The following is a 25,947-nucleotide window of genomic DNA, read 5'->3' as shown; positions in this document are numbered from 1 at the left end:
AACGGTCGATACGCGTTTATTTCTTCGAAGCAGTCAATCAAATTTTATATTGTTCTATATTGATTCTCAAGAAATAAAACCAACAAACACGTGATATAAATGAAACAGACAATTTTTAAAGCTTAAAATAACTAACATCTACGAACTAATTTTAATTGCGCCATATCAAAATATGGTCGCCGAAACATTTATGCAAAAATAAATGTATATGTCTAGGGTAAGGCATGAAAAAGGATATCCATTTTTTTCAGTTTGGATTGACGTGGAATATAATAGAGAGTGAGTCAAGTTTGTATAGGTTTTTTTTATAATTTTTACGGTTGATACATGATCTTATTTTAAGAAAAGAAGTTCGTATAAATCTAGGTGTAATTTAAAAAAAAAAACACATTTATTCCAATTTCTCTGAAGGTGTTTGACGTAGATTTATCAAATGTGGGCTAGTCCAATCGAATTTGAACCTAAAAAAATTATTAGTAAACATTTTATTGCACTTTATGAATAGAATGATAATATCAAAAAACTAACTCAAAAGAAGTGACGCTAAGTTGGCAAATTGCAAATGAGTTAAAAAATCAGGGCCGGATTAACCTATGGTGAGGCCCGGTGCGGGGCCACAAGCTCTAAGCAGGCCCTCTTTCTAAATAAAAAAACGATATTAAATTTCAAAACCTAAACAGGTTTTTGTTTGATTCTAGAAAAAAAAGTCGCGCAATCAGCAACTTATAGTACAGTACTAAACAGTATTTGGTTTGAGTTTAAAAAAAAACCTTTATTCATTTTACCAGATCTTGCCCAAGCCCACCGGGATTCCGGGATTAAGGGGGGAGGGGGGGGCTACAGCTCCCATAGCTCCCCCTTAATCCCACCCTGGCAAAATTACTTGTTTTTTTACTGCCCATGATAGTCTAGACTACCTATCGGAAAATTAGTTATTTTAAGTTGTAAACAATTAAATGACTTAAGGTACCTAAAGTCATATTTCAATTTGTTAACTGTAAAATAAATGTCAAACGCGTAAAGATCAGTTTTCAAACATTAACAATTAACATTATACAGGGTATCCCATAAGCGACCAAATAAAAAGTTCTGGTAATTCTTGTACCAAGACACTCAAGAATTTACCACTAGCCCAAGGCAGATCGGCGCGGTTTCTGCATCAAAACATGAGGAACTACTTAGGAACAAGTCCACAGCAAGTTTCATTAAAATCCATCGTAACATTCTCCAGATATTACAAAAAACATATTTTTTTCAAGAACTTTGACAGTCAATAGCAGAGGAGTCAGACATTTTTTCTTAATTGAAGTTAAGTCAAATCGTCTTCTTTTGAGCCAAAGAATGTCGTAGTACCTTTTTGATCATGTGCTTATGGGACACCCTGTATAAAACCTACCTTGGGGACAAAGAGGCGTAGGTGATATCTTTTTTTAAATTACCGTAAAAATAAGCTCTATTTAATGTAAAAAGAGCGAATTCCCGAGCAGCTTTTACCTAACCCTGGGACAATTTATTTATAACGCTGTTTTACACATCCTACTTTGTTAGCTGTGAAGAGCAACTTAATGACAACCTTTTGAAATTTTTATTTTTCGATACGTTTCTTTGGATCAATTGGAACCTATATTTACGATGTTAACTTTTAAAATTCTTCTTCTTCTTCTTCTTAACTTGTAAAGTTCTTGTTTGTGTGTTTTTTTTTAATTTTCTGTGATATATTGTATTTTCATTATTACCTCATCCTGTAATTAGCATAAACTGTTGAATGTTGTAATTTGTAAATAAATAAATAAATAAATAAATAAATAAATAAATAAATAAATAAAATTAACGTTCAGTAATTAAACAATTAGTTGCAAAATCGAACGAAATTAATTATCAAATACCTGAAGCAACGATTTTACGGTCAATTGAATGGGTCTTTGGCAAACATGGCAAACATGTTGGTCTTTTTCATCAGCATTGCAATAATAATGCGCAATTTCCGAAAACAATTTTTTCCGCGTTCAACCTTTATTTTACAGTTAACAAATTGGTGATAATATATATGACTTTAAGTACCTTAAATTGTAGGTAAAATAACTAATTTTCCGATAGGCCGCCTAGATTTTCACAGGCAGTAAAAAATGTGAAAAAACATGTAAATTTGCCACTTATTGCAATTTGCCAACTTAGCGTCACTTCTTTCGAGTTTTCTGATGTTATGAATGATTCTACATGCACTTCACCGTCATAAATTGCAATAAAATGTCTACATCTACTAATAATTTTTTTCAGTTTTCAGGGTTTATGATCTAATTCGACTGAACTATGAACTAAATATTTATAGACAAATATATTCAGTTACTATACAAACCTATCAACCAGTTGCAGAGGTACTGAATGGCAGTAGTGACACTATTCTAAGAACCCTGGTTTTCGGACTCCGAGTAGGTATGTTGCACATTGAACAAGTGCCTTTAATTTGGTATTTCTAATAAACAACAAACATTTCATTTTAATAGAAAAAGGAGTCAGGAAAGTTATTATTTTTTGTGAAGTATCTAACTGAACTAATCAACACGTTTGTTTTCCTTCCGCGTTTAGTTTGTTTTTCTATTCGATAGACAGTCGGCAGAGGAAGAATCTTTCGGCTCGATCGCAAATTGTGAATTTAATAGGTTGATCTTTTACCAGGGGAATTCGTTCAATTACCGCCGAATATTTCCATTTAATGGGAAAATATATACGCCTTGGTGCACCACGCAAGGAATGGGATGGGTGGGAGGTCAGAGTATGGAATGGGAAGTCTGTTTTTATACCGGGAAGCGTTAATTATGCGCGAAGACTAATTAGCTTTATTACTCTTTGATATACAGCTTGTTCCAAATTGAGCAGCCCCGCCTCCATGTTTTAAGCAGCATTGGCCAATTTTTATTTTATTATGTTCCCTTGAAGGGATTCCGTATGTTTTTTAATTCGAAAAGCTGCGAAAATAATAAATTCGTATTGGATGATTTTTTAAGAAAATGTTTGATACCACAATTGATTTATACGAATTTCAAAGACCTAAACCGTTTGTTATGGAAATTGCCACTGCTAATAAATTATAATTTTTTGAATGACGTGCATAATTATTTCTTTATATATTCGATGGGTTTAAGAGTAAATAGGGAATCAAATCTCCCTGTATATGTTCTCGATGCGCAATTGTTTACTTTGTACATTCGAGACGCATAGATATCGACTAACTATAAAACATATTCTTAAAAAATTAGGTAGGTACTTAATTCGATTTTGTATATTTAATTATTTGATTTTTTACTTTGCAATATCGCTCGTGACGCTTATATTTGTAGGTGATTTAACGTGATGAGCTGATTGAACAAAGTCAATAATTCATTAATTTCACTGAAACTCGAGCTGCTTATTAATAAACAAATGGAAAAAGTGTAACAGAGTATGCTCTAATTACTAATGAAACCTTCGCCGATGGGTTATCTTTATAATTACTCAAATGATCCCAATCCGTGGATTTTTTTTGCTAATTTGCCACCATTCAAGTTAGGATCGAGAGCACATCGTAATTACTGGTTATTATTATTCATCGCACCTGCAAGGTGTTATAGAGGGAGGTTGTATAAACTCAAAAATTGTCCAATTTGCGACGCTGAAACCGTCGTCGAAAATAGGAATATGCCACAATTTCGTTATAAAGTTTATAAGGTATTTTATGCAAACAGCAGAATGTGGTTGTGGTAGAATTGCACTTCCGTAAACATATTTACCATAACCACAATACGTATACAATAGGTATATCGTTTCCGTAGTGATCAAATTTATATAAATAAAGAATTTTGCACTTACTTGATTGCTGTACCTTTCTCAAAAGTATCTTCTAAATTATCATCAATTTTGGTAGACAAAATTCAGAATGTTTCTTTATTTTGGGAAACTTATCTTCTGCCGTCAACAACTCATGACTAATACGAGAACTGAAGACTTTTTTAGACAATCAAGTAGGTAGTTAACGCCAACCGTTCACATTATTAAAACATATGAGAGAAGCTGTCAAGTCAAACCATTGTTGAGCTTAGATCATCGAATTGGGAAGAGTATAATGAATTCTTCAAACGATGATTTAGAAGATTACGTTGAGAAATTTCGAAATATATTTTACGTGAGCACTACCAGCCCCTTGAGTATAGTATTTTTATACATTTTTTCTGTAGAAACAAGAAGAGTACAATATAAATAAAAGTGATACGTGGTCTCTGATCGACAACCTTACGAAGGAGCTAGAACTGAGTAAAGAACGTGAAGACTGCTTACAAAACTGTTTGGCGAAATACGTCGAGAACGAAAATGTGGATATTACTACGAAATATGTCTCCTTACGGGGTAAAAAGAAATAGTAAAACGTATATCGTCTAAACCACATTTTTCTAGAAACATGCGAGGCCTTTGAAAAAGAAAATGTAGACCTCAAGAGACGACTTGATGATTTGCAGGTGCAAATGACTATGAGCGTAGAGTCGCTAAAAAGCGAATATTTGCGCCAGCTTTCCGAATTAGAGGAGAAATACAAGTGCGAGATAAGTAAATTAAAAGAGCAAAATGATCGTGATAGAATTTGCTACGAAGGAAAAGGTAAATATGTGCATTGGAGAATGAAGGAAAACGTTTGTCCACCACTCTTTTTTTCTAGAAAAGAAACTTTATGACGAATTGCAGTTAGCGCAAGCTACAACTGCATTACAGTGCGATGAAATAGAATCCAATTTAAAAAGACAGTTAGTCGACTCCTACACAAAATTGCGTAATTCGCAAAACGTGATTAGAAACCTTCACATGGACATAAACAACCTGAAAACCCAGCTAGCCAGTCAACAGGTAAAATGTGTACAAACTTCCAAAGGTGCCCGCGCCATCCAGCGGCCTATAGCTGAACCAAACACTTTCGGCAATTTAAAATAATGTTTGCGCTTTTGAAACGATCAATTTAATACCGAAGTAACTAATACGTGCTAATACTGTTTATAACTTACCTAACTGCATACATGGCATAAAAATTAATATATAAATTATTATTTTTAGACACAATCCTATCACAAGCCGCCAAAACCTGAAATGAAATTTCAACCACTGCCCATAAATACAAGAATCGCCAATCAATCTACTCATCTAATCAACTTTGATGACCCCGAACCTGAAGATGCAGAATTCTTCGAAGCACCATCAGTTAGAAACACAACTCCCATGGATAGAGCCACAACTCCGTTAAACAGAAACAATACTGAGCAAACTAGTACACCCCTTGTTTTTAGAGGATCAAATAATAAGGCTCCGACAAAAATGATGGAACATCAAGCAAGCAGGACAAAAAAGAAACGAAGACTGTATGACCCCGACAATTTCGATACGTCGAACCTACCGATGTTTTGAAAAGTACCAAATGAATTGAACGAGTTCATAACTTTAGCTATAATCATTATATTAATAAAAATTGTCAACATATTTTCCTTTATTCAAAGTTCATGCTCTAAGAATTATAAAAACATCTAGCACAGTGGTTCCCAAAATGTGGTTCGCAACTCCCTGGAGGGGGGGGGGGTCATGGAGGGGATTGCAGGAAGTCGATAAAGGTTTTGCAAATATTAATTTAAATTTGTTTAATAAAAAAATATATGAGAAATAAATATGCTTGTTTTTCGGAGACGAATCTCGTAAATCTACAGAAGATTCTTCAACTTAAGTTACTGCAGGATCATATTTATTAAATGGATTTAACTTAGTTTTTAAGAAATAGAAGTTCTGTATTCGGAAATACACAATTTTAACATTTTGCAATTTCAGGTTGATTCTTGATTTCATTTTGATAACGGCCAATAACAAAATAATTTCCTACAAATATGCAGTTGTCAGGAAGAAAATTCTTATGTAAACATTCTATCAGCATGTATTTCAAAAAAATTCTTTAATTTGGCTGGATTTTACGTCAATTGGATCGACATTCTAAAATTATATTATTACCCAACTTTGAGAGAAAATATTCAAATATGTTTCAAATTAAACAAACGTATTCTGCAATAAACACATTTTTTAAGTTAGGGTAACAATTTAAAAAAATCTGTTTTTGGATAAATGGTTTAAACAATGCTTTATTATGTGAAGAATATAGGAAACAAGTTTTAGGTGGGGGAAAAATCGGAAAGACAAGTTTTTTCGAGGTAGAGCACAACAACTTACACTACACTGCAGGAGTGCTTATTGTAACTCTTGAGAAAGTGTGCGATAGTTAGCTATTATTATAGAAGCCAGATTGTCTCAGATCAAACCGAAAAGAAGAGGCTGAAGAAAATATCAATATAGGAGGCAAATTATTCTGGCATCACAGATTGAAGGTATGTAACGAATTTCTTATGCTGAATAGCAATAAAACCTTTAAATGCGTCACCAATTTTTTTTAATTGGACAGAAACATAATTAAAAATGTTTTCAACGAATCGATTTGAAATTTTGTACAGAGCTTTACAATAATATAACTCACCAAACATCGTAGGGGTTTTTCGATTCATTAACAATTTTGATTGTTATTAACAATTTAATGCAAAAATATTTTTTTAATATTTAATTCAATCAATCATAATTAATATTAATTTAGCCGACGTTAGACTTTAATTTTTGGGATTTTATATTTAGAAGTTACAATATCCAACGGGACAAAGTCCCAGTTATAGGATAAGGTAAAACGGAAAACCTTAACTAAACTTTAAAAGAAAAAGACAAACATAGAGCAATCAAAATATAAAGTTCAGACAAAGAACTTAAGGATAAACAATAACTGACAAATAAAACAAATAAGCTAACTAACATATACAAGATAAGGATTACATTTACTAGACAAACAATTTTTTTATGTCATTCATACAATGAATCTTCATACTTCTGGTAATTGGAAATCATTTGATATAGGGGATATGCTATTAGTAAATTGGTACGAGCTGTAGATGATTGTAAAACGATGTGAAATCTAGAATTAAGTCTAGGAACATGATATAAAATCCTTGAGACTAACGAGTCTGCATTTAACGTGTTATTTATGATTTTAAAAAGGAATATAATTGAAAACATAAATCGCCTACGACAGAGACTATTAATACTAATATTCCATTTTTCATGATATAAGTAAAATGAAAATTTTCTGAAAAAAAGCAAACATTCTGTTATATTCCATCCCTTTTTGAGATCAGCATATCAACCACCCCTATTTGAATTTTTTCTTTTGAAAAGCTATCTATGAGATCCTAGATATTGTTCCCTAAACACGGTGTGGATCCCAAGTAGGCTAGTCATTATAGCTTTTTTCGGGAAAAAAATACTATTAGAAGTTTCTCTGCGAAATATTGTTCAGAAACGTGTTATAAATATCAAAAAATCAACTCGAGACTAGTTGGGAAACTTTGTTAAAACAATGGTCAAAATTATGGAAAAGTGGTTTTTTAACTCGCGTAAAAAAAGTGTTATTCATAGAGAAAAAGGGTTTATACAAAAAAGGTAGGTATTAAATAAATCTGTAAAATATGACAAGTTCCATTAAATTCCGATAATTTGTTTATGCGCAAGAGCTCAAAAATGGTCGAAATTGTCCGCTTTTTTCAATTGCTAATAATTAATGCAATTTTCATCGCAGACACTTGTAATTCACGATTTTTGAGGCTTTTTGCACCCTTAATAAGTGGTAAAAATTTCAGCCCAAAAGCTTCATTAGCTTGGCATTGGCGAAATTTGTTATCTAAGAAGATGCTATTTTCAATTCATTTTTCCCAAGCTCACAGGCATTGTAGGGTTTCGATCATTAGTTGTTTTTGTACCTAAATAGTTGTATTGACATATGCATTTACTGACAATTTAATTTTTCAAATTTAATTTGTTTAAAAATGACTGAAAATATGTTAATATTTATTAAATTGTTAAGCGCGCATGCTCGGCCTCGCTCTCCCCACTCGTTCACTAGACCAAGTAATAGAACGCATCGCCGCTATCTTCTTTTTCACAATTAAATAGTTGAATTCACCTTAATGTTAATGTAGGACATGAAAATATAGCTCTTAATGTCTCTTCAAATTTCGGCTCTTAATATTAATAATTAAGGTCACTGCGATTAAATAAAAAAAAAATTATCTCAGCTTCTAATCAACTTACAACAACGATTTCTTTTTTAAATTCGAAGAAAACTAAAGTATAGAGGTTACTATTTTATTTTATAATAATTACCTATCTTAACAATTTAATAAATATTAACATTTTTTCAGTCATTTTTAAACAAATTGAATTTGAAAAACTAAATTCTCAGTAAATGCATATGTCAATACAACTATTTAGGTACAAAAACAACTAATTATCGAAACCCTACAATACCTGTGAGCTTGGGAAAAATGAATTGAAAATAGCATCTTCTTAGATAACAAATTCCGCCAATGCCAAACCAATGAAGCTTTCGGGCTGAAATTTTTACCACTTATTAAGGGTGTAAAAAGCCTCAAAAATTCTGAATTATAAGAGTCTGCGACGAAAATTGCATTAATTATTAGCAATTGAAAAAAGCGGCCATTTTCGTCCATTTTTGAGCTCTTGTGCATAAACAAATTATCGGAATTTAATCGGACTTTTCTGATTTTATAGGCTTATTTAATACCTACCTTTTTTGTATATACTTTTTTTTCACTAGGAATAATAGTTTTTTTACGTGAGCCAAAAAACCACCTTTCCATAACTTTGACCACTGTTAAAACAAAGTTTCCCAACTAGCCTCGAGTTGATTTTTTGATATTTTATTTATAACAGGTTTCCGAACAATATTCCGCAGAGAAACTTCTAATAGTATTTTTTTCCAGAAACAAGCTCTTTTATGTCTATAATGACTGGGCTAAAGCTTCACCATAAAAATATGGCCATTTAGTAATGTTAAAACAGGTTCTTTAAGATATAGGCTTGTTTATTCTCACTGACAGTTTTCTGTGAAATATGAAATTGTCAAAGTGACAAATAGTCTCTTTCAAGATGTTACCCGAAGAAACGGCACCAAACAGGCTACTTAAAACCCCCCACAATTTAGAAAAAACACTCCACCACGCCTTACTGATGACGGAAGTTGGAATGGACTTGAAGGAACGCTACATATCCGGCGAAAAGTATGTCTGCTACCTAAAAAGCATAATAACTGGTGCAGACAAGGCCATTACGGCACTGCACTATATATCGAAATCTTCTCTCGAAGAGGCTAAACAATTGATAAAATCATTGGGAGGGCCCGACGTCCCTACAAATATAAGGAATGAATATGAAAAGCTGCTAGCCATTATCGATAAGCAGTTAAATGACTTGGAAATGAAGAACTTGGAGCAGAGCATTGAAAACTTGGATATAACGCAGATCAGCGATAAAATCAGATACCTCGAATTGAAGCAGAAGAATTTGGAAAACAGTTTCTTCCCTCCACCTACTACCGCCAGCAATAAGAGTATCAAAGCTGACATTGACGAAAAGTACCCCGAAAATTTATCTAGAGAATCCTTGATAGATCTGAACAATGTTGTCAATCTCCCACCTGTCCCCGAAGATATTTTCACCAGTTTTTCAAGTAAACCTACGAGAACTTCAAGTTTATCGTCACTGAAAAGCATGAGGAAGATAAAGCTCTATTTGCAAAAAGCAGAAAGCTCGGATGATGAAGACAGTTCTGAAAATGAAGAGTCCGAATATCATAAATTAGTTTTTGTAAGTTTTCAATTTATAATTTGTAATACAATTTACACTTTAGATTATAGAATATTCACACTTTACGTAATTAAGAAAACATATTTTAGGGAGACAGCGATGAGAGCAAATCTTCAAGCCTCCTCAGTCCTTTATCGAAGAAACACTTGGGGAACATAAAAGAAGAGGCTCAAGATTAAACAAATTACTTTATTAACATTCAATCACAACATTTTCATGTAATAAAAATATAAATACAACTATTTCAGAATGAATCACTGAAGCTAATATTTCCGAAACCCTCCGTGGGATAATTATGACGTACGACCGACTCGCCACTTCTAACTGCTCTAAACGATTTGTACACGATAAATACAGTTATTATAAAAAACAGGTAAAACTCGAGGTTGTACCCCAATAACCAGAAAATAAACGCGCCGATACACAAATAAGTTAAAAATCTGTAACTGGCCATGAACCTGAGGCTAACCCTGGGCGGTAAATTGCTGCTTACCCTCGGTGAGCCTGGTATTGTTTTATCGTATCTGTAGATTGTCATTGGCGGGCAGAGAATTTGCCTAGCCAATCTACCCGTGAATGTCGGGCTGTGGTACAGTTGGTAGAAATTTGGACCATACTGCAATGGATTTAAATATTTACTTAATATATAATAAAAATTAGCTAAATCGTACTTACACATTCATTTATTTTCAGTGCAATCTGGTATAACGTCCTAACTAGAAATGCGTTTTCCATAGTCTGGATGGGATGTAAATCGGGATCTCCCTCGTATTTAATGTTTTTAATTCTGCTCCTCACTCTTTCAGGTGTGAGGAATTTAAAATCATTTGACATATCAAAGTTACTGGTATTGGGAGAAACGATTGGTTCTGGCTCCCTCTCTGTAACCTACAAAAAAAACAGAATATTTTATTTTTTTATATTGCTGTTGTTAGCACCCCGTATACCCACTGAGATGTTTATTAGATGACGGACGAGTGTTTATGCAGGTGGGTGTCCAATGATGCCACTCTGATATGTGTTGCTATCATAGTTGTAAGTTGAAAGCGATGTTTATATATTATGTAGGAAAAAGGGATAAGGAACAGGCAGTCTGTAGAATGACGTTCAATATTCAATAAATATTGTTTAGTTTTATTTATACTTTCGTTTATTAATCAACCCTAAGACATTACAGTTCAGATGTGGGGTGAATTACACGAACAATGAATATTCTGTGGTAAATAAACAGTTTGTGTAAGCAAATCATTGCTACGTCGTGGACACCGGAACGTAAACCACCAGTAAGTGATGTTGATGATAGTGAATGTGAAAGTCCTCCGCGAAAATCACTGGAAAAAGATGCAAGTGTTGAACGGCAACAAAACGCGACAAAGCAGATCTCCAGATCCAGATCTCGGACGTGACAAACAGAAAAATCACGTATACAGGTGTCAAAACGCTATACGATCGACTCCGAAAAGTTCACCGCCACGTAAGGTATCACGTATTCAGGAAGATAATGAACGTTCAACAAGATTAGAACTACTTGTGTGTACGGGTAAATCAAGTGCATCAGAGACTTCAGCCTCAAATGCGTGTGACGATATGAAAAAGACCGCAAGAAGACAGTGTTTTAAAGTGGCTGTATAAAATCGAGCAACTGATTGTGTGGTTTAGCAAAAACATGGTACGACAATCTCATTGATTATGACTACAACTGAAGAAACTTCTTCAACATGCTTGCCCAGAACATGTAGATTATGTGATTGCTTTACGACTGGAAAAAAAGCAGTGTCATGCATCATAGATGGGTTACCCAGCTGTGCAAAATTCAGCCCGGGCAGGATGGTACTTGACACCTGAGAGCTTATATGAGGAATATCTGTCTACATTAAATGAAAGAAGACGTGGAAGAACTGAGAGAATGTATGAAAGAAGTCAAATAGATAAGTTACACGTCCGGAATGATAAAATAGATTTAATGGGGGTCATTATCCAAAAAGGAAGATGTCGACGTCCACCTCAGGATGGAATAACAAATGTTTCAACTGTTCACAGAGAGGACATCTTTCGAACAATTGTCCTTTACCATAAAAAAAAATGTAAAATTTGCAAACGTCTGGGCCATGACACCAACAATTGTGTACGACAAACGAAAGGAGACTATAAAAACTCTAATACGGTATTAGCAACTACTGAAATTAAGCTGACAATGGGCGTTAAACAAAAGTTGTACTTTGTTGATTGTTCGGTAAATGGAAAGGTTGTAAATGGATATACAGACACGGGCAATGAAGCTGTTCTCTTACGACAAGATGTCAATGAACAATTAGGAATTTAAACCAGACCAAGTATTACGTTACTTAGAGGATATGCAGGTGGAAGTATGAGTGTTATTGGAACAGCCACTGTGACCCTTGAAATTCAAGAGGTCAAAATAACGGTAGAAGTACTTGTGGTGCCAAGTCAAGTGCAACATATCCCTATAATTTTGGGACAGTCATAGATCAATAATTCTAACGTAGTGAAGGTAATCAACGGCGATCTAGTGAAATTGTATAACAAATTGGACGCTGATTTATTAATATTAGATGTTTATAACAAAGATAGGAAAATTCCTGTCTGGGCTAAAGAGGCTACGGTGATACTGCCGAAATTTGTGGGTTATGTGAATGTCACAACCCGTGACGAATACAATGGAACCGCTTATGTAGAAGTTACATCGTAGTTTCGAGAGGAGCCGTTATCATACTGGACGATGTGTCCTTCAACCATGAAATGGAGTGCTATTGATTGCAAATACTGCAGGCTTTGCACTTAATTTGAAAACAGGTCATGTTCTAGTTCGAGCTGATGAATGTGTTGCCAAAAAACAAGTAGATGACGATAATGAGGTAAGCGTTTGTAATGTTAAAATGCAATCCGATTATAAGCAATTTCAGGAAAATGATTTGAATGTAGATGTACAGGTGCCACGCAAAATTAAATTGAAATTATAGCAACTTGTCAATAAGTATTGTTTACAGTTTTATTTATACGTTCGTTTATTAATCAACCCTAACACTGCTTATTCTGATTTTTTAGATTTTGGACTATACAGGGTGTTTCAGTCATTAATTCTAACCACATATTCGGAAGGCCTAATAAAGACAGGAAATCAAAAATTATTTTTTTTTCTCGACCCTTTAAAAAATAAGGAAATTACCCCTTAACTCCAGTAAACTCGTCGCTCCACTTCATAATAGAGAATGAAAAACTCTATTTTCGTTACAAATTTTAAAACTTTAGTTATAAAATTGACTTTTCAAAGTCAATGTGTTTCTTTTTAACTACTTACCTCTGTTGTGATGTTAAACATGTCCGTTAAGTTTTCTAGGGCAACTTGAAGGTACATTGGCACCTTCTGACGATCCCTTAATGTAAATTCATCATTGGAAGAAGGAGTATGGAAAAAATATTTGATCTGTCCCCAAAAACCGGAATACATTTTCTCCTCTTCTTCCTGCTTCAGTCTCACCAGCTCTTGAGCGTGCCTGATGGAACGTTTAATCTGAATGATCAAATCGTAAACCTATCAAAGACCATTTTTAAATAATTTCCTCACAAACGTTTGTCTTTTCTTACCTCTGGTGCAGGAGGATCAGAAAATAAAGGCTTGTAACAAAAATTAGGCCCTTCCAGTTCAAATATTTTCTGCCTCACTATGGCTGACCACTTCTTCTCCGTGTGAACTGTATTGCCAGACAAGAAGGCAGTACTGTTCAAAATCGGAGTGAATCCTTGCTTGTGAGATGACTCCACGGATGTATTGCCTCTTTGGGTTATATTCGTAGACCAATTACTAGTAGGAGAAAGAGGTGGTAAACTGTTTGCCCAGTGATCGTTGTATTTGTGGGTTGGAGAATGGTTGTTCTCCACGCATTGTTCCACTTCTCTCAGGAAGTTTGGCAGATTTGGTTGATCAAAAACCTGTAAGAAAACAACGTAGGTAATTAATATTTTTTACTATTTCGACCATATTCTAATGTACCTTTGACAATCTGTACAGCATGAGAGAAATTTTTGGACTAACCAAATCGACTCGACCAAACCTTGGTAAAAGCTGTTGGAATATCACAACATAACATAATAAATTTTCTGCAATGAAAGGTAGGTATTCCCTTTCCACTGAGACCTGTGGAGCCAGGGCAACGTCTTCAACATCCGGATTAGTCTCCTTTTTATTTCTAAAACCACAATGTCACGTGTCAAAAATAACTACAGAATCAAACCATTACGGCAGTATTAACAGTGCATGGCTGTACTTACAAATGTTTGATGAGATTATTCGGCGGATACCTCCAAGGCTGAATATAAGTTAACCATAATTCCAAAACGAGTCTAAAAGAACCATCCAGCGGCCAGCGATGTATCAAGTTCCTTAAAAATATGTAAAACTTTCCCTGTATCATAGGCAGAGCAATTTTTTTTAATTCTGCCAAGTGAGTGTCATCTGCTTTCGCGCTGCCAGAAAACGAATGCAATTGCTTTATAAGGACACGGACAATCCGCATATATTCACCAGTAGGAAGCTCGTTATGATATAAGAGTCGCTACAAAGACATATTCACAATCGTATTTGAATACAAGAATGGAATATATGACTTACAGTCGTCATCGAGATGTTAAAAGTACTATTTAGATTTGATGTAGACTCATTTACTTGATCATTATACAACCACATATCAGTAAATACAGTTAAAACTGATTCGCTGCGCCAAATATCATTCCTTGGATGATGAATATCCAAATTTTTCTTAAAAGAATCATCTTTTGATTTTGCAAGAGTTTTTGCATTGATTAAACCCGAACTTCTTGGTTCTTGCTCCCTACAGAAATTCTCTTATAGCAATTTCTATTACAAGAAAAATTAGTTACTTACTGCAAACTGCTTTTCATAGCCTGAAGTGGGTTTTTCCCATTGTAATATATTACAGGCAAAATTGTAGCAGTTGGATCAGTAGGAAGGAAGTGAATTATATAATCACAACATAAAATATAATACACTGTATTCCAGGACGTTACAGCAGAACCAGCTCTTTGTTGCCACGGATTTATTAAGTGATAGGCAAAGTGGAATATGTAATAGTCAAATGGATCTAAAAACGAAATACATCAGACAAAAATATTTTAATTACTGATTGCTTACTCAATAAAAGTGACATAATCTGTTTAGTTTGAGGATTAACATGTATTAACTCTGAGTAAAAGGGATGTCCTTGAGAGTGTTCTAAAAACTGTCTTATTTTGGCCTACAAAGATCAAATATAGTAAAAATAACAATAAAAATAACACAATGTGTACTGGTAAATAAGTTAGAGGAAAATCATATTTGATATTCGGATCCCTCAACAAAGTATAGATTAGTTTAAACAACGGTCCGCCTGGAGAAAGAAAATGTTGCAACTGTCGAAAATCTTCACATTGATCCTCCGTTGTAGTTCTTAACCCCCAGGAAAGAGTTCCTTGTGGGCCAAATATGTTGTCTATTAATATAGGGAAAAAATTGTGTAATTCCAACAAACCGCCTCTGTCTAATAAAACTGTTAGTTCTGCACATCTGGTACGAATTGGTAGACCTAAAGCATGTTGAACTCCTAACTGCAATTTAAAACATGATAAATCTCTGAAAAAGATGTCCTCAAATAATCTACCATGAAATTATCTTGTTCTTTAACGTGCATTGTAAATTTTTGTTTACTTATCTTTCACTAGCATTTCATTGTTTGAAAAACAAACTAACCTAAAATTTTAAAACCACAAAACTTTAAAACATTAAACAGTTAATAGCATGTGTTACCAGCAATAACAAAGAGCGACAGTTTGAGAGCTGCCTCTCTTTCTCTAGTCATTGTGTAAGTTGCGTTAGCCAATCATCATGTGCATACGCGAGAGAGCAAGATGGTGCCCAAACTGTCTCTTGCTCTCTCTCTCTGTATAGTATAAAATTGCTCTAATCATTAGAGTCTAATGTATTCTTTAACAAAAATTTCACTGTTAAATGTTATTCTTAAATGAATATTAATATTTTGACTAATTTCATATTTTATTTCTAAAATATAACCTTTAAATAGCCAATCGCTAAGTAGTATCCGATATTAACGGGTACTTATAAGTATCACGTAAATGTTGCATCAGATACCGAAAGTTAGCACATTCCTAGTTCCTCAAAGTGAAATAAATCTCAAAAGACGTTTTCCAGTTGATAAAAATGTAGTTCAGACTAGCTTTTTGCATTACAATAAGCTGTGGAACCACAGACAGACTATGGCTTGTTGAAAGATCTTGGGCTGGAACAGTTTGGAGTAATTAAAGAGTAGAACAGTATAAGAACACTTCGGAAGCAGTTCCTTGCACAGATCACAGAAACAATAAGGTTCCTTGGCAATTGGAAAGCAGCTAATAAGGATTTTTTGGCGAGCCAAACCACATCAAACCCGGTTAGCTCGAGTTTGATTGTGTTAAGAGTTTGAGTTAACATTTGACAGAACTCGCAAAAATTCTTTTGGTTTGGATATCTAATCAATAATAAAATCGTAACCTATAATCTATGATAGTGCTCGTAGCTCAAGTTGTTTGATTATTTCTTATATACTATAATTGTTATTCCTAATCTGAAATGCACATCCATGAAATAACGTTAATGTATAGATGGTTATTAAATCAAAATGGGTTTACCTTTTCACAAATATCTATTCCCACGTAAATGTATCGTCAAAAAGGAAGTTAATAAAGATCTATACAGTACAATATAGAATATGCATATCTACGATTAAAGTTATTTGGATCCTCGATTACTATTTTTTTATTATCAATTTTAAATATTTACTTTGTATTTTTTGCAAAGTTAATCCATTATCAATTTTTTTTATTTACAACTTATACCTATCCAAACCTCTAAAAAAACGAAGTAGTGACTAGGTACGATGGTACGAAACAGAAAATAAATAAACAAAGATAGAAATATTAACTTAATATCCAAACCAACCCACAAGTCCGGTTTGATGGTTAGGCAAACTCTGCCAAACCGGGTTAACTACATTTCTCGCCAAAACGTCAAACCTCAACAAACTATAGTTAACCGGGTTAGCGGTTTTCTCGCCAAAAAACCCTTAATGAGTTCTGTCTTCCACACATTTGACATTTATTTTTCTCAATTTTCTAAATAAAAGATAATGGCAACAGAAGTGGAAATGGAAAAAATGCGCCCGAATATTAGAGTGGAAATTCATAATAATCTGACTCAAGGTGAAGAAATGGATGTTGATCCTGATGAAAATTTAAAAAGTGATAATGAAGAAGGTGAAATAGTGGACGATAACGAAACGCAAAATAAACTTTTATCTCCTGAAGTTACTGAGGTATTTTTCTTTTTTCTTAATTTATTCTACTATCAACTTTCTGTTACATGTTATTGTAAGATTCATTTTCTTATAAAAGGATGTGCTTCTTTATAGGTTATATGTTATTTTAGATATGGACAAATCCAAAAGGAATATTTACCACAGGAATAAATATTTTTGATAAGGCAGAACAGGAAAAACTACAAGAGAGAGCCAGGCGGTTTGCATTAAAGCCTGACGAAATTCGTAATTTTACAGATGGCGATTTGGAAGAATTACACAATAGTCTAGGAATTACTTCTGAAAATAGAAACAATATAAGATTCGAAGCTGTTCATATTTTGGGCACCAATAATTTGATTGCAGAAGACATTTTGGAATATTTTATAAAGTATGCTCCTGCAGCAATAGAATGGGTAAGCGACAATAGTTGCAATGTGACGTGGTTAGAAGATATATCTGCAGCCAGAGCAATGTTTTATGCATCTAAAGTTGTGAGAGGGATGCCAGCAAGAGAACCATGTAATCCATTTGCGAAGGAATTCATAGATGATATAGAAGAACCAGAAATGGAAGGTACTGGTCAAAGCATATTACTCAAGAATATGAATCGAATAGTTGAACTAAAGGTAGAGAAGGTCGACTCAAGCCCCAAAATAAATTTAAAAAATGCGGCCGACATATCCGAAATAACTATACCAATTCCACCTGGTTATTGGAGATTAGGGGAGAAATACACTAAAGCAAAATGTTTACTACTTAGATTTGCTTTCAAAACAGACAAAAAACCATATAAAATAGAATCATTTAATAAATATTACAAAAGTATTTGTAACTCAAAAGGAATTATCCCCGAGAATAAGAAGAAGGAGCTTAAAGGTATTTTTGACAGAAATCGTGAAATGAATCAAGAAAAGAATCCCTGGGGTTCTTTAGCAAAAAACTGGAATCGAGACGTCAAATTTTGTGAAAAAGAACCTGAACTAATTGAAATTGAAAAACCCATAGAAATAAAGAATTCAAGCATTCGAGTTAGGTTAGGCACAAAAAAACAAAGTTTAGACGAGAATACGCAAGAAAATGTAGAAAATGAAGAAGAAAAAGAAACAGTACAAACAGATAAGAAAAAAAGTAAACTCCCCAGAATGAGAATGTATGCTGATGAGGAAGAAGAGAAGATAAAAAGAAAGAAGTTGTTGCAAACATTAAAGAAACAGTCAGAAAAGTTGTCTAGTGACGAGAGTTTAAATAGAAGAGACCTGAGAAATGTTTTAGGTATAACAAATAACAAAAGAACATTTCTCAGGGAAGATGTTCCAATTGAGACTGTAGATCTTGGCACAAGGTTAAAAAACAGAACCAAAAATATGGTATTTACTGTAGAGAGAGACATAATTGATCTCGAAGCTTATGACCGAAAAGAAAATGTTCATTCAGATATAAGATCAATAATAGAGCAACGAAGAGCTAGGTCTCCCCTTCACAGGAGAAGGTTGTCTCCTTCATATTGGTCGTCTGAAAGACCAACACCTAAATACAATAAATATAGAAAAACTAATGCTCTAAGAAGAAGCAGGTCACCCATTAGGAGAAGGTCAAGGTCACCTATACATAAAAGGAGGTATGAAGGAACTCTCCATAGCGACAGAATTGAAAATGATAGGGCACACAGGCGCAGTCACAGATTGAGAAATTCACATTATTCTGAGGACGAAGAGAGTAACCACAAGCCCAAAAGCAAAGTGGCAGTTGTTATAAAAACTCAGAAGAAACCTGCTGTGGCATCAACTATTTGGTCCAGAGTACAACCACAATCTGAGAGCGAAAGTGACAGTGAGAGTTCAAGTGGAAGTGACTCTTCCAAATCGGAGGAGGAAAGCAGTTCCAGCGAAGAGAGTGAATCTGAGTCTGAAGATGATTCTTCGTCATCAGCATCCAGTATGACACGAATATCGAGGCCAGGTTTTCGAAATGCAAGTAAGAAATTATTGGAAAAAGTGGATTACAGGAGCCCCTTGAAGATAACAATGACCAATGATCATTTTAAGAAATAGTCGCCCTTTATAAATGCGGTTAATGCAACCACAATATTTTTTCTTATTCATTTTAGTACATAATTTTATTAGTGTTAAGATCATATTTTCACATTTTTTTATTATGATTAAGTGTGTAAATTTATTATGTATGATAAAAAATATACATCTTTGATTAAACAAAGTGGAACTTTGTGATAAAATAAACATATTTTGATGTACTTATTTCTTAATGTATGGAGGTCCTTTTATTATAAAATTTACCCAAAGAAAAAATTAAATTTACCAAGTTTGTTTAATTTATTCCCGAGTATCTGATTCCTGAATAAAGAGTTAGCGGAAAATGGAAAATACTGAATGAAGGCAGTGTTCACCGATGCATTACCTATTATTACATATTACTGGTCTTTTTAATTCCAATAAATTCTAGTACCTGATTGTCTCTATAGAATTCATCGAAATAGAATATAATTCAGTAAGTCTACTTGTATACTTGTACGTATCTAAATAGGTTTTAAGGGGAAAAAGAACTTTTACAATTTACATTAAGCAAATCAAGTCAACCATATTGAAAAGGAGTATATGGTTCCCTGTTCTGTGGCCCGTGCGGCGATATCAAAATCAAATAGATAAAGCAGAGAACACTATACCAATTATATAGTATTCTCTGAGATAAAGACTTTATCTCATTAGCAGGAGTTTATATCTTTATATTTACCATTGGTTATATCAGCTGTGCTTGGATACGTAAGGTATTTATTACTTATATAGTTTCAAATACAATTGAAAAATATATACATAACGAATTAACAAAAAAGACAGACACATTGTACAAATGTAAACAAACACCGCCATGTACAAAGCAGAGAGAATAGAAAATAATTTTTAATTGGCATGGATCAATGGGTGGACATGTCCATATACACAATTTCTATATCTTATATGTACTAATCCTAGATAAATGATACTGGTACTAATCCAGTTACAGCTTTATAGGGTTTATTGTGGTTTATACTTTGTGCCGTTATATTCTAACGAAACATTGACACCCATAGCTCTGAAAACTTTAAATTGTGGCCGCCAAACATTTCATATTCATAGTGAAAATCACAAAACATATAATATCTATTGTCTCTGATATAATACATGAAAATTATAAATAGGGAAATTGAATAATGACGTTACGTGACCTTCGCAGAAAAGCTCGAAAGAGTTCAGTGTACCATAAGCTAAGAAGAAGACGAAATTAGCGAAATAACCTAACTTTTTTCACGTGTAATTTTTCAGTGTTTGTTATGTTATGGTTTTGATTGAATTTGTGATTTAACATGGCAAAACGTAAGAATAAAAGAAAATCGGCAGATTATGTTCACTCTAAGAAAGAATCAGTGAAGTCCAAAAATGTTATGAACCCGTTTGAAATACACGTCAATAAGGAGAAATTACGAGTTCTTGGTAAAAAACAAAAAAACGATCGAGGTGTGCCAGGGATATCCAGAGCTAAAGCTATCCAAAAACGAAAGCATACTCTTTTAAAAGAGTACAAAGGTTTGCACAAATCTAACAAATTTATGGATAAACGCATTGGTGAGAAAAATTATATCATGACAAATGAAGACAAATCTATGGCTCGTTTCACAGCTGTAAGGGTTAAGGCTCATAACAAAAAGAGCATCTTTAATCTAGCTGATGATGAAGTTCTCACACACAAAGGTCAAACATTAAGTGAGATTGAAAAGTTTGAGGACCCAAGGTCTGATGATGAGAGTTTGGATGATGAAAATGTGTCTGGAAACTTAGATCAACAATTTGTAGCAGATGCACATTTTGGTGGCGGGGTTTTGAAAAACACTGGGAAAGAAGGTGCAAAAACACATAAAGAACTTATCGACCAGCTTATAGCTGAATCTAAAAAACGTAAAGCAGAGAAACAAAAAACCAAAGAAGCTACATTGGAACTTACTGAGAAGCTAGATTCAGAATGGAAGGATTTGCTGCCAATTGTGAATCCAAGCAAAAAAGTTGAAGAAGAGGTTAATAAATCTAAAGTGGATGATTATGACAAAGTTATGCGGGAACTTAAATTTGAAGCACGAGGTACAGTATCGGATAGACTAAAGACTGAAGATGAAATAGTTAAAGAGGAAAAAGAGAAATTAGAAAAATTAGAACAAGAGCGAGTGGAGAGAATGAGAGGAGATTTAAAACAAAGTATTTCAAAACCTAATCACAGAAGTGCTGATGACTTAGAGGATGATTTTGTTTATGAATCAGATCCCGAATATATGTTAAGTTATAACAAAGAAGGAGAAACTAATGTACAAATTGATGCAGAAATTAATGGTGTAATCATAACTCAGAATAATGAGTCTGAAGTTGAAGTAAGTCAAAAAAACAGCGGGGACCGTTCTGATGAAGATGAAGAACCAGAAATAGATTCAGAAGACAATCTCTCTGACTTAAAAGATGGTGATAGTGAAAGTGAAAGTGATATTGAAGCATCTATTGCCACTGGTAAAAACGAGTTAGAAAACAGAGACATTAAAAATGAAGAAGTCCTTAAAGTTAATAACGACAGAAGAAGTGACATAAAAGAGGATAAGAGCCTGCAAGACAAAATTAAAGACGATTTATTGAAGAGAAAGGAAGTTATGGAACAAGCCAGGAAAGAACTACCTTATACTTTTACATTGCCCGAGTCATATGAAAGTTTACAAAAGACCTTCGAAAATCAATCGAGCAGTCATCAAAACGTTATAATAGAGAGGATGATTAAATGTAACCATCCTAGTTTAGCGGAAGGGAATAAAGAAAATTTGGGATTACTTTTCGCCTACTTATTACAATATGTCAATGATTTGTTTGAGGATGTTACTGATGCAGAATCTATTAAAAATAGTTTTGAAATATTTAGTGCTCTAATACCCCAAATTTACGACTTGGCGCAACTCAATCCTGAAAATGCTCATCATTCTGTATTAGAAGTTATGAAAGAAAAACAGGGAGAGTATAGGAAAAAACCTAAAGAACATCCGGGATACGAAATCCTGGCATTTCTTAAATTGGTCAGTTCGTTGTTCCCTACGTCTGATTTCCGACACCAAATTGTTACACCCTGCTTTGTTTTCATTGAACAGATGTTGACAAAATGCAAAGTTAAATGTAAGAGAGATATATCATATGGATTATTTCTATCAACTTTAATACTAGAGGTAAATATTGAATATATTGTACTGTGTATATATATTTATTATATTAATTTTTCCAGTACACAGTTATATCTAAAAGATATCTTCCAGCCGTGATAATTTTTCTGACAGGTATCTTACATATGGCTGTGCCTAAATCCAAACCCAAACTAATAAAAATCTTACCGCCGTTTAAAGCTACAGCATCCGATTTGGTCTTACTGGAAAACTATAGCTTAGGGAGTTTCAAATCCTTACACCTCGACAGTAAAGATTTAGTTAATGATGATATCTCTGAAGAGTACAAAGTTAGAGTTTTATATGTTGCACTGAAGTTACTGGAAGAGTTTTATAATAACCTGAAAGAATTGTCCAGCAGTATAGAAATATTCAACCCAGTCTTGAGATACTTGGATATGATCCCCACCTGTAACTATCCGAGGGAAATTAAAACTTGCCTCGAAGATTTAACGAATACATTGAGGAATGGAAAAGTTAATAAGAAACTTAATTATATTATAATGGCAGCCGAAAGGCCTAAAGCATTGAGGCTATATGAACCTAAAATTGAGGAGGTGTAAGTACATTATGAAATAATCATATTGTATATTTATAGTGTAAATGTTTTCAGCTATGATGGTAAGAGATATAAAAAACAATCCAAAGTGAAAGCAGAAAGAGATAAAATGTTACACAAACTTAAAAAGGAGACCAAAGGTGCGCTTAGAGAGATTCGAAGAGATAAAGCATTTTTAGGCAGAATTAAAATTAACGAAAGGATACAGAGGTATGGCGTTTATATAAATATTTTATATTTAGTTTACTAATTTCATTATTTACGTTTTAGTGATAAGGAAAGGAAAGACAAGGTTAAACGACTGTATGCAGAAGCTGCAATGCAGCAGAGTGAGCTCAATTCACTTGACAGAAAAAGAAAAAAGAAGTAACAAACACTGTTTATTTTTTATTTATATTGTACAAAATACAACTTTTTAAATACAATTTTATGAACTATTAGATAATTTTTCTACATAATTCTTAGGCAGTCTAGGAGTTAGGAAACAAATTTGATACCAATCAAAATTGGAAATTTGAGGGATATTTTCTTTGTCCTCCTCTGACTCGTCATCTACACAGTTTTTCATCGCTGCTTCATTGCCAATGTCTTTATAAAACACATTCTGTTTCCAAATGCTGAGATACTTCTGAGCTAGAAATAACTGATGGTGTATTTCATCTCTAGTTTGTCTCAATCTCTCGTCCTTTTTACTTAATCCTGCTTTCATTATTACCAATAATGCCTCATTAATTACTTTGTGTTTATAGTAATTTTTCGCTTCAAGTAATTTTTTTCTGAAATTATTTTCTTCTTTAACATAATTCTTCCATGTCGAAATTGACACATTCTTCAAATGATTATTGTTGAAATTAATTGCTTGTATACTTTTCTTCTTCCTAGCATTTTTGTAATGCACAAAATATGTCCACGTTTTAAATGTATGCCTCAAAACACATTGTTTATAAAAATCTCCACTGAGTGAGAGTTTTCTTTTTTTTTCTAATTTATAGAAAATGAATTTCATCCACTTCCCATAATATATTTTTAGTAAACATGTATTTAGTAACTTCGTTACCTTCTCCAGTAAATGTTGTTCTGCTATTTGTTTTTCTATACAGTAATGCAAATATTTTTCCCACCTGCACAATACTTTTTTCATTAAATTTACTTCATACTGTTTCACAGCACGAAGAGTTTTTTGCTTTTTGCAGTGCCTGTGTTGAATATATATTTTCAATTTTTTAAAACAGCACATTACCAGTCGTTGATGTTGCTGTTTTGTTATCAACATTAAATTATACCTTATATGTTGATTTCTATTTTTATTTTTTAAGATTCTTCCAAAATAAATCTGTTTCAATCTAAAATAATAATGAGTTTCTGCCAAGATCACATTTTGTTTTTCTCTCTGTTTCTCTTTGATATATAACAACCATGTTTTGAATGATTTATGCAGTAACTTATTTGTATACAAATTTACGGCATTTGTTGCAATCTCTTTTCGAATTTTCATTTCTTTAGTATATCTTAACGCTTTTGTTAAAACTTTAACTGCTAATTTATCTTCAAATAACTTTGTAGCTTTTGCCAGCTTAAACTTATTCTTCTTTGTAACTATTGTGAATATTTTCCATCGTTTAAAAAATGGAACTAAAGTCTCTGGTCTGTATTTGGATTTATAAAAATTCCAGGCAAACTGAAGTTTTTCATTTTTCCCTTTTTTGTATTTAATATACATTTTCCATTTCCCTATATAAAAAAGCTTAAGTTGGCGAGTGTAATTTTTCTGGTGATATATTAACGCTATTTTCTCCTTAATTTTACTTGTTTTTCGTAGAATGTGAAAGTATTTCCACCTCCTCAAGAAACTTTGCTGTAGGCTAAGCTTGTAATGAATTTCTGCCCTTAATATTAATTTCCATTCTATCACTTCTTCATACCAGTATAAAATCCATCTTCTGAAGTATTTCCTTTTTAAACAGTTTTCAAAATGTTTTTGAGCTTGAGATGGGAGAACTTCTGATAAAGTTTTTCTGTAGAACAAATATCCATACTTCCTCTTAATTATTTTCTTCCTAATATGGTCAATTTTACGCCTGTATAAATATTTTGGTATATAATATCCTTTACTTGTCAACATGATGAATGACCACTAAATTCAAAACAATATAAGTTTACAACAGTGTCATTTTAGGTAAGTAAGAAAAATGTGCAAGTATTAAAAGTAATGAATGGTTGTCTCTGGTAATAAGTTACAATTTGGTAGTACATAATATACGCAAAAATTAAATGTTTTCAATGCATTTCCGGTTTGAAAATTTAAATTTACATAAAGGGTTTTTTGGCGAGAAAACCGCTAACCCGGTTAACTATAGTTTGTTGAGGTTTGACGTTTTGGCGAGAAATGTAGTTAACCCGGTTTGGCAGAGTTTGCCTAACCATCAAACCGGACTTGTGGGTTGGTTTGGATATTAAGTTAATATTTCTATCTTTGTTTATTTATTTTCTGTTTCGTACCATCGTACCTAGTCACTACTTCGTTTTTTTAGAGGTTTGGATAGGTATAAGTTGTAAATAAAAAAAATTGATAATGGATTAACTTTGCAAAAAATACAAAGTAAATATTTAAAATTGATAATAAAAAAATAGTAATCGAGGATCCAAATAACTTTAATCGTAGATATGCATATTCTATATTGTACTGTATAGATCTTTATTAACTTCCTTTTTGACGATACATTTACGTGGGAATAGATATTTGTGAAAAGGTAAACCCATTTTGATTTAATAACCATCTATACATTAACGTTATTTCATGGATGTGCATTTCAGATTAGGAATAACAATTATAGTATATAAGAAATAATCAAACAACTTGAGCTACGAGCACTATCATAGATTATAGGTTACGATTTTATTATTGATTAGATATCCAAACCAAAAGAATTTTTGCGAGTTCTGTCAAATGTTAACTCAAACTCTTAACACAATCAAACTCGAGCTAACCGGGTTTGATGTGGTTTGGCTCGCCAAAAAACCCTTAA

The 25,947-nt window shown here is 33.2% G+C and overlaps 4 protein-coding genes across 5 annotated transcripts; 3 read left to right on the top strand and 1 right to left on the bottom strand.

Annotated features, from left to right (window-relative positions):
* Nucleotides 1-9,042: 9,042 nt before the first annotated feature.
* Nucleotides 9,043-9,938, top strand: LOC111691741. Its single transcript, XM_023455003.1, has 2 exons — nt 9,043-9,759; nt 9,849-9,938. The coding sequence occupies exons 1-2, from the start codon at nt 9,043-9,045 to the stop codon at nt 9,936-9,938; spliced, it is 807 nt and encodes a 268-aa protein (XP_023310771.1).
* LOC108917655 (sphingomyelin phosphodiesterase 4) lies at nt 9,934-15,544 on the bottom strand. The gene is made up of 11 exons (XM_018724375.2): nt 15,435-15,544; nt 15,085-15,381; nt 14,930-15,032; nt 14,663-14,879; nt 14,390-14,609; nt 14,050-14,333; nt 13,772-13,967; nt 13,366-13,710; nt 13,079-13,312; nt 10,435-10,647; nt 9,934-10,375 (listed from the first exon to the last, which is right to left on the bottom strand). Exons 1-11 carry the CDS (start codon nt 15,462-15,464, stop codon nt 10,004-10,006), a joined length of 2,511 nt encoding a protein of 836 aa, XP_018579891.1. The 5' UTR covers nt 15,465-15,544; the 3' UTR covers nt 9,934-10,003.
* Nucleotides 15,545-16,941: 1,397 nt separating this feature from the next.
* Nucleotides 16,942-19,393, top strand: LOC108917676 (nuclear cap-binding protein subunit 3). The gene is made up of 2 exons (XM_018724403.2): nt 16,942-17,141; nt 17,255-19,393. The coding sequence occupies exons 1-2, from the start codon at nt 16,956-16,958 to the stop codon at nt 19,175-19,177; spliced, it is 2,109 nt and encodes a 702-aa protein (XP_018579919.1). The 5' UTR covers nt 16,942-16,955; the 3' UTR covers nt 19,178-19,393.
* Nucleotides 19,394-19,812: 419 nt separating this feature from the next.
* LOC108917674 (nucleolar protein 14 homolog) lies at nt 19,813-23,346 on the top strand. Of its 2 annotated transcripts, XM_018724401.1 has the most exons (5): nt 19,813-19,908; nt 20,444-22,368; nt 22,425-22,921; nt 22,976-23,131; nt 23,192-23,346. In XM_018724401.1, the coding sequence occupies exons 2-5, from the start codon at nt 20,485-20,487 to the stop codon at nt 23,289-23,291; spliced, it is 2,637 nt and encodes an 878-aa protein (XP_018579917.1). In that variant the 5' UTR covers nt 19,813-19,908; nt 20,444-20,484; the 3' UTR covers nt 23,292-23,346. The 2 variants fall into 2 exon arrangements, with proteins under 2 accessions (XP_018579917.1, XP_018579918.1); XM_018724402.1 differs by lacking the exon at nt 19,813-19,908 and having other exon boundaries at nt 20,252-22,368.
* Nucleotides 23,347-25,947: the final 2,601 nt, after the last annotated feature.

This window comes from Anoplophora glabripennis, unplaced genomic scaffold (assembly GCF_000390285.2).
Source record: "Anoplophora glabripennis isolate ALB-LARVAE unplaced genomic scaffold, Agla_2.0 scaffold44, whole genome shotgun sequence".
NCBI classification, from domain to species: Eukaryota; Metazoa; Arthropoda; class Insecta; order Coleoptera; family Cerambycidae; genus Anoplophora; species Anoplophora glabripennis.
The sequence above is the reverse complement of the archived record's forward strand: the minus strand, read 5'-3'. Positions and strand labels throughout refer to the sequence as shown.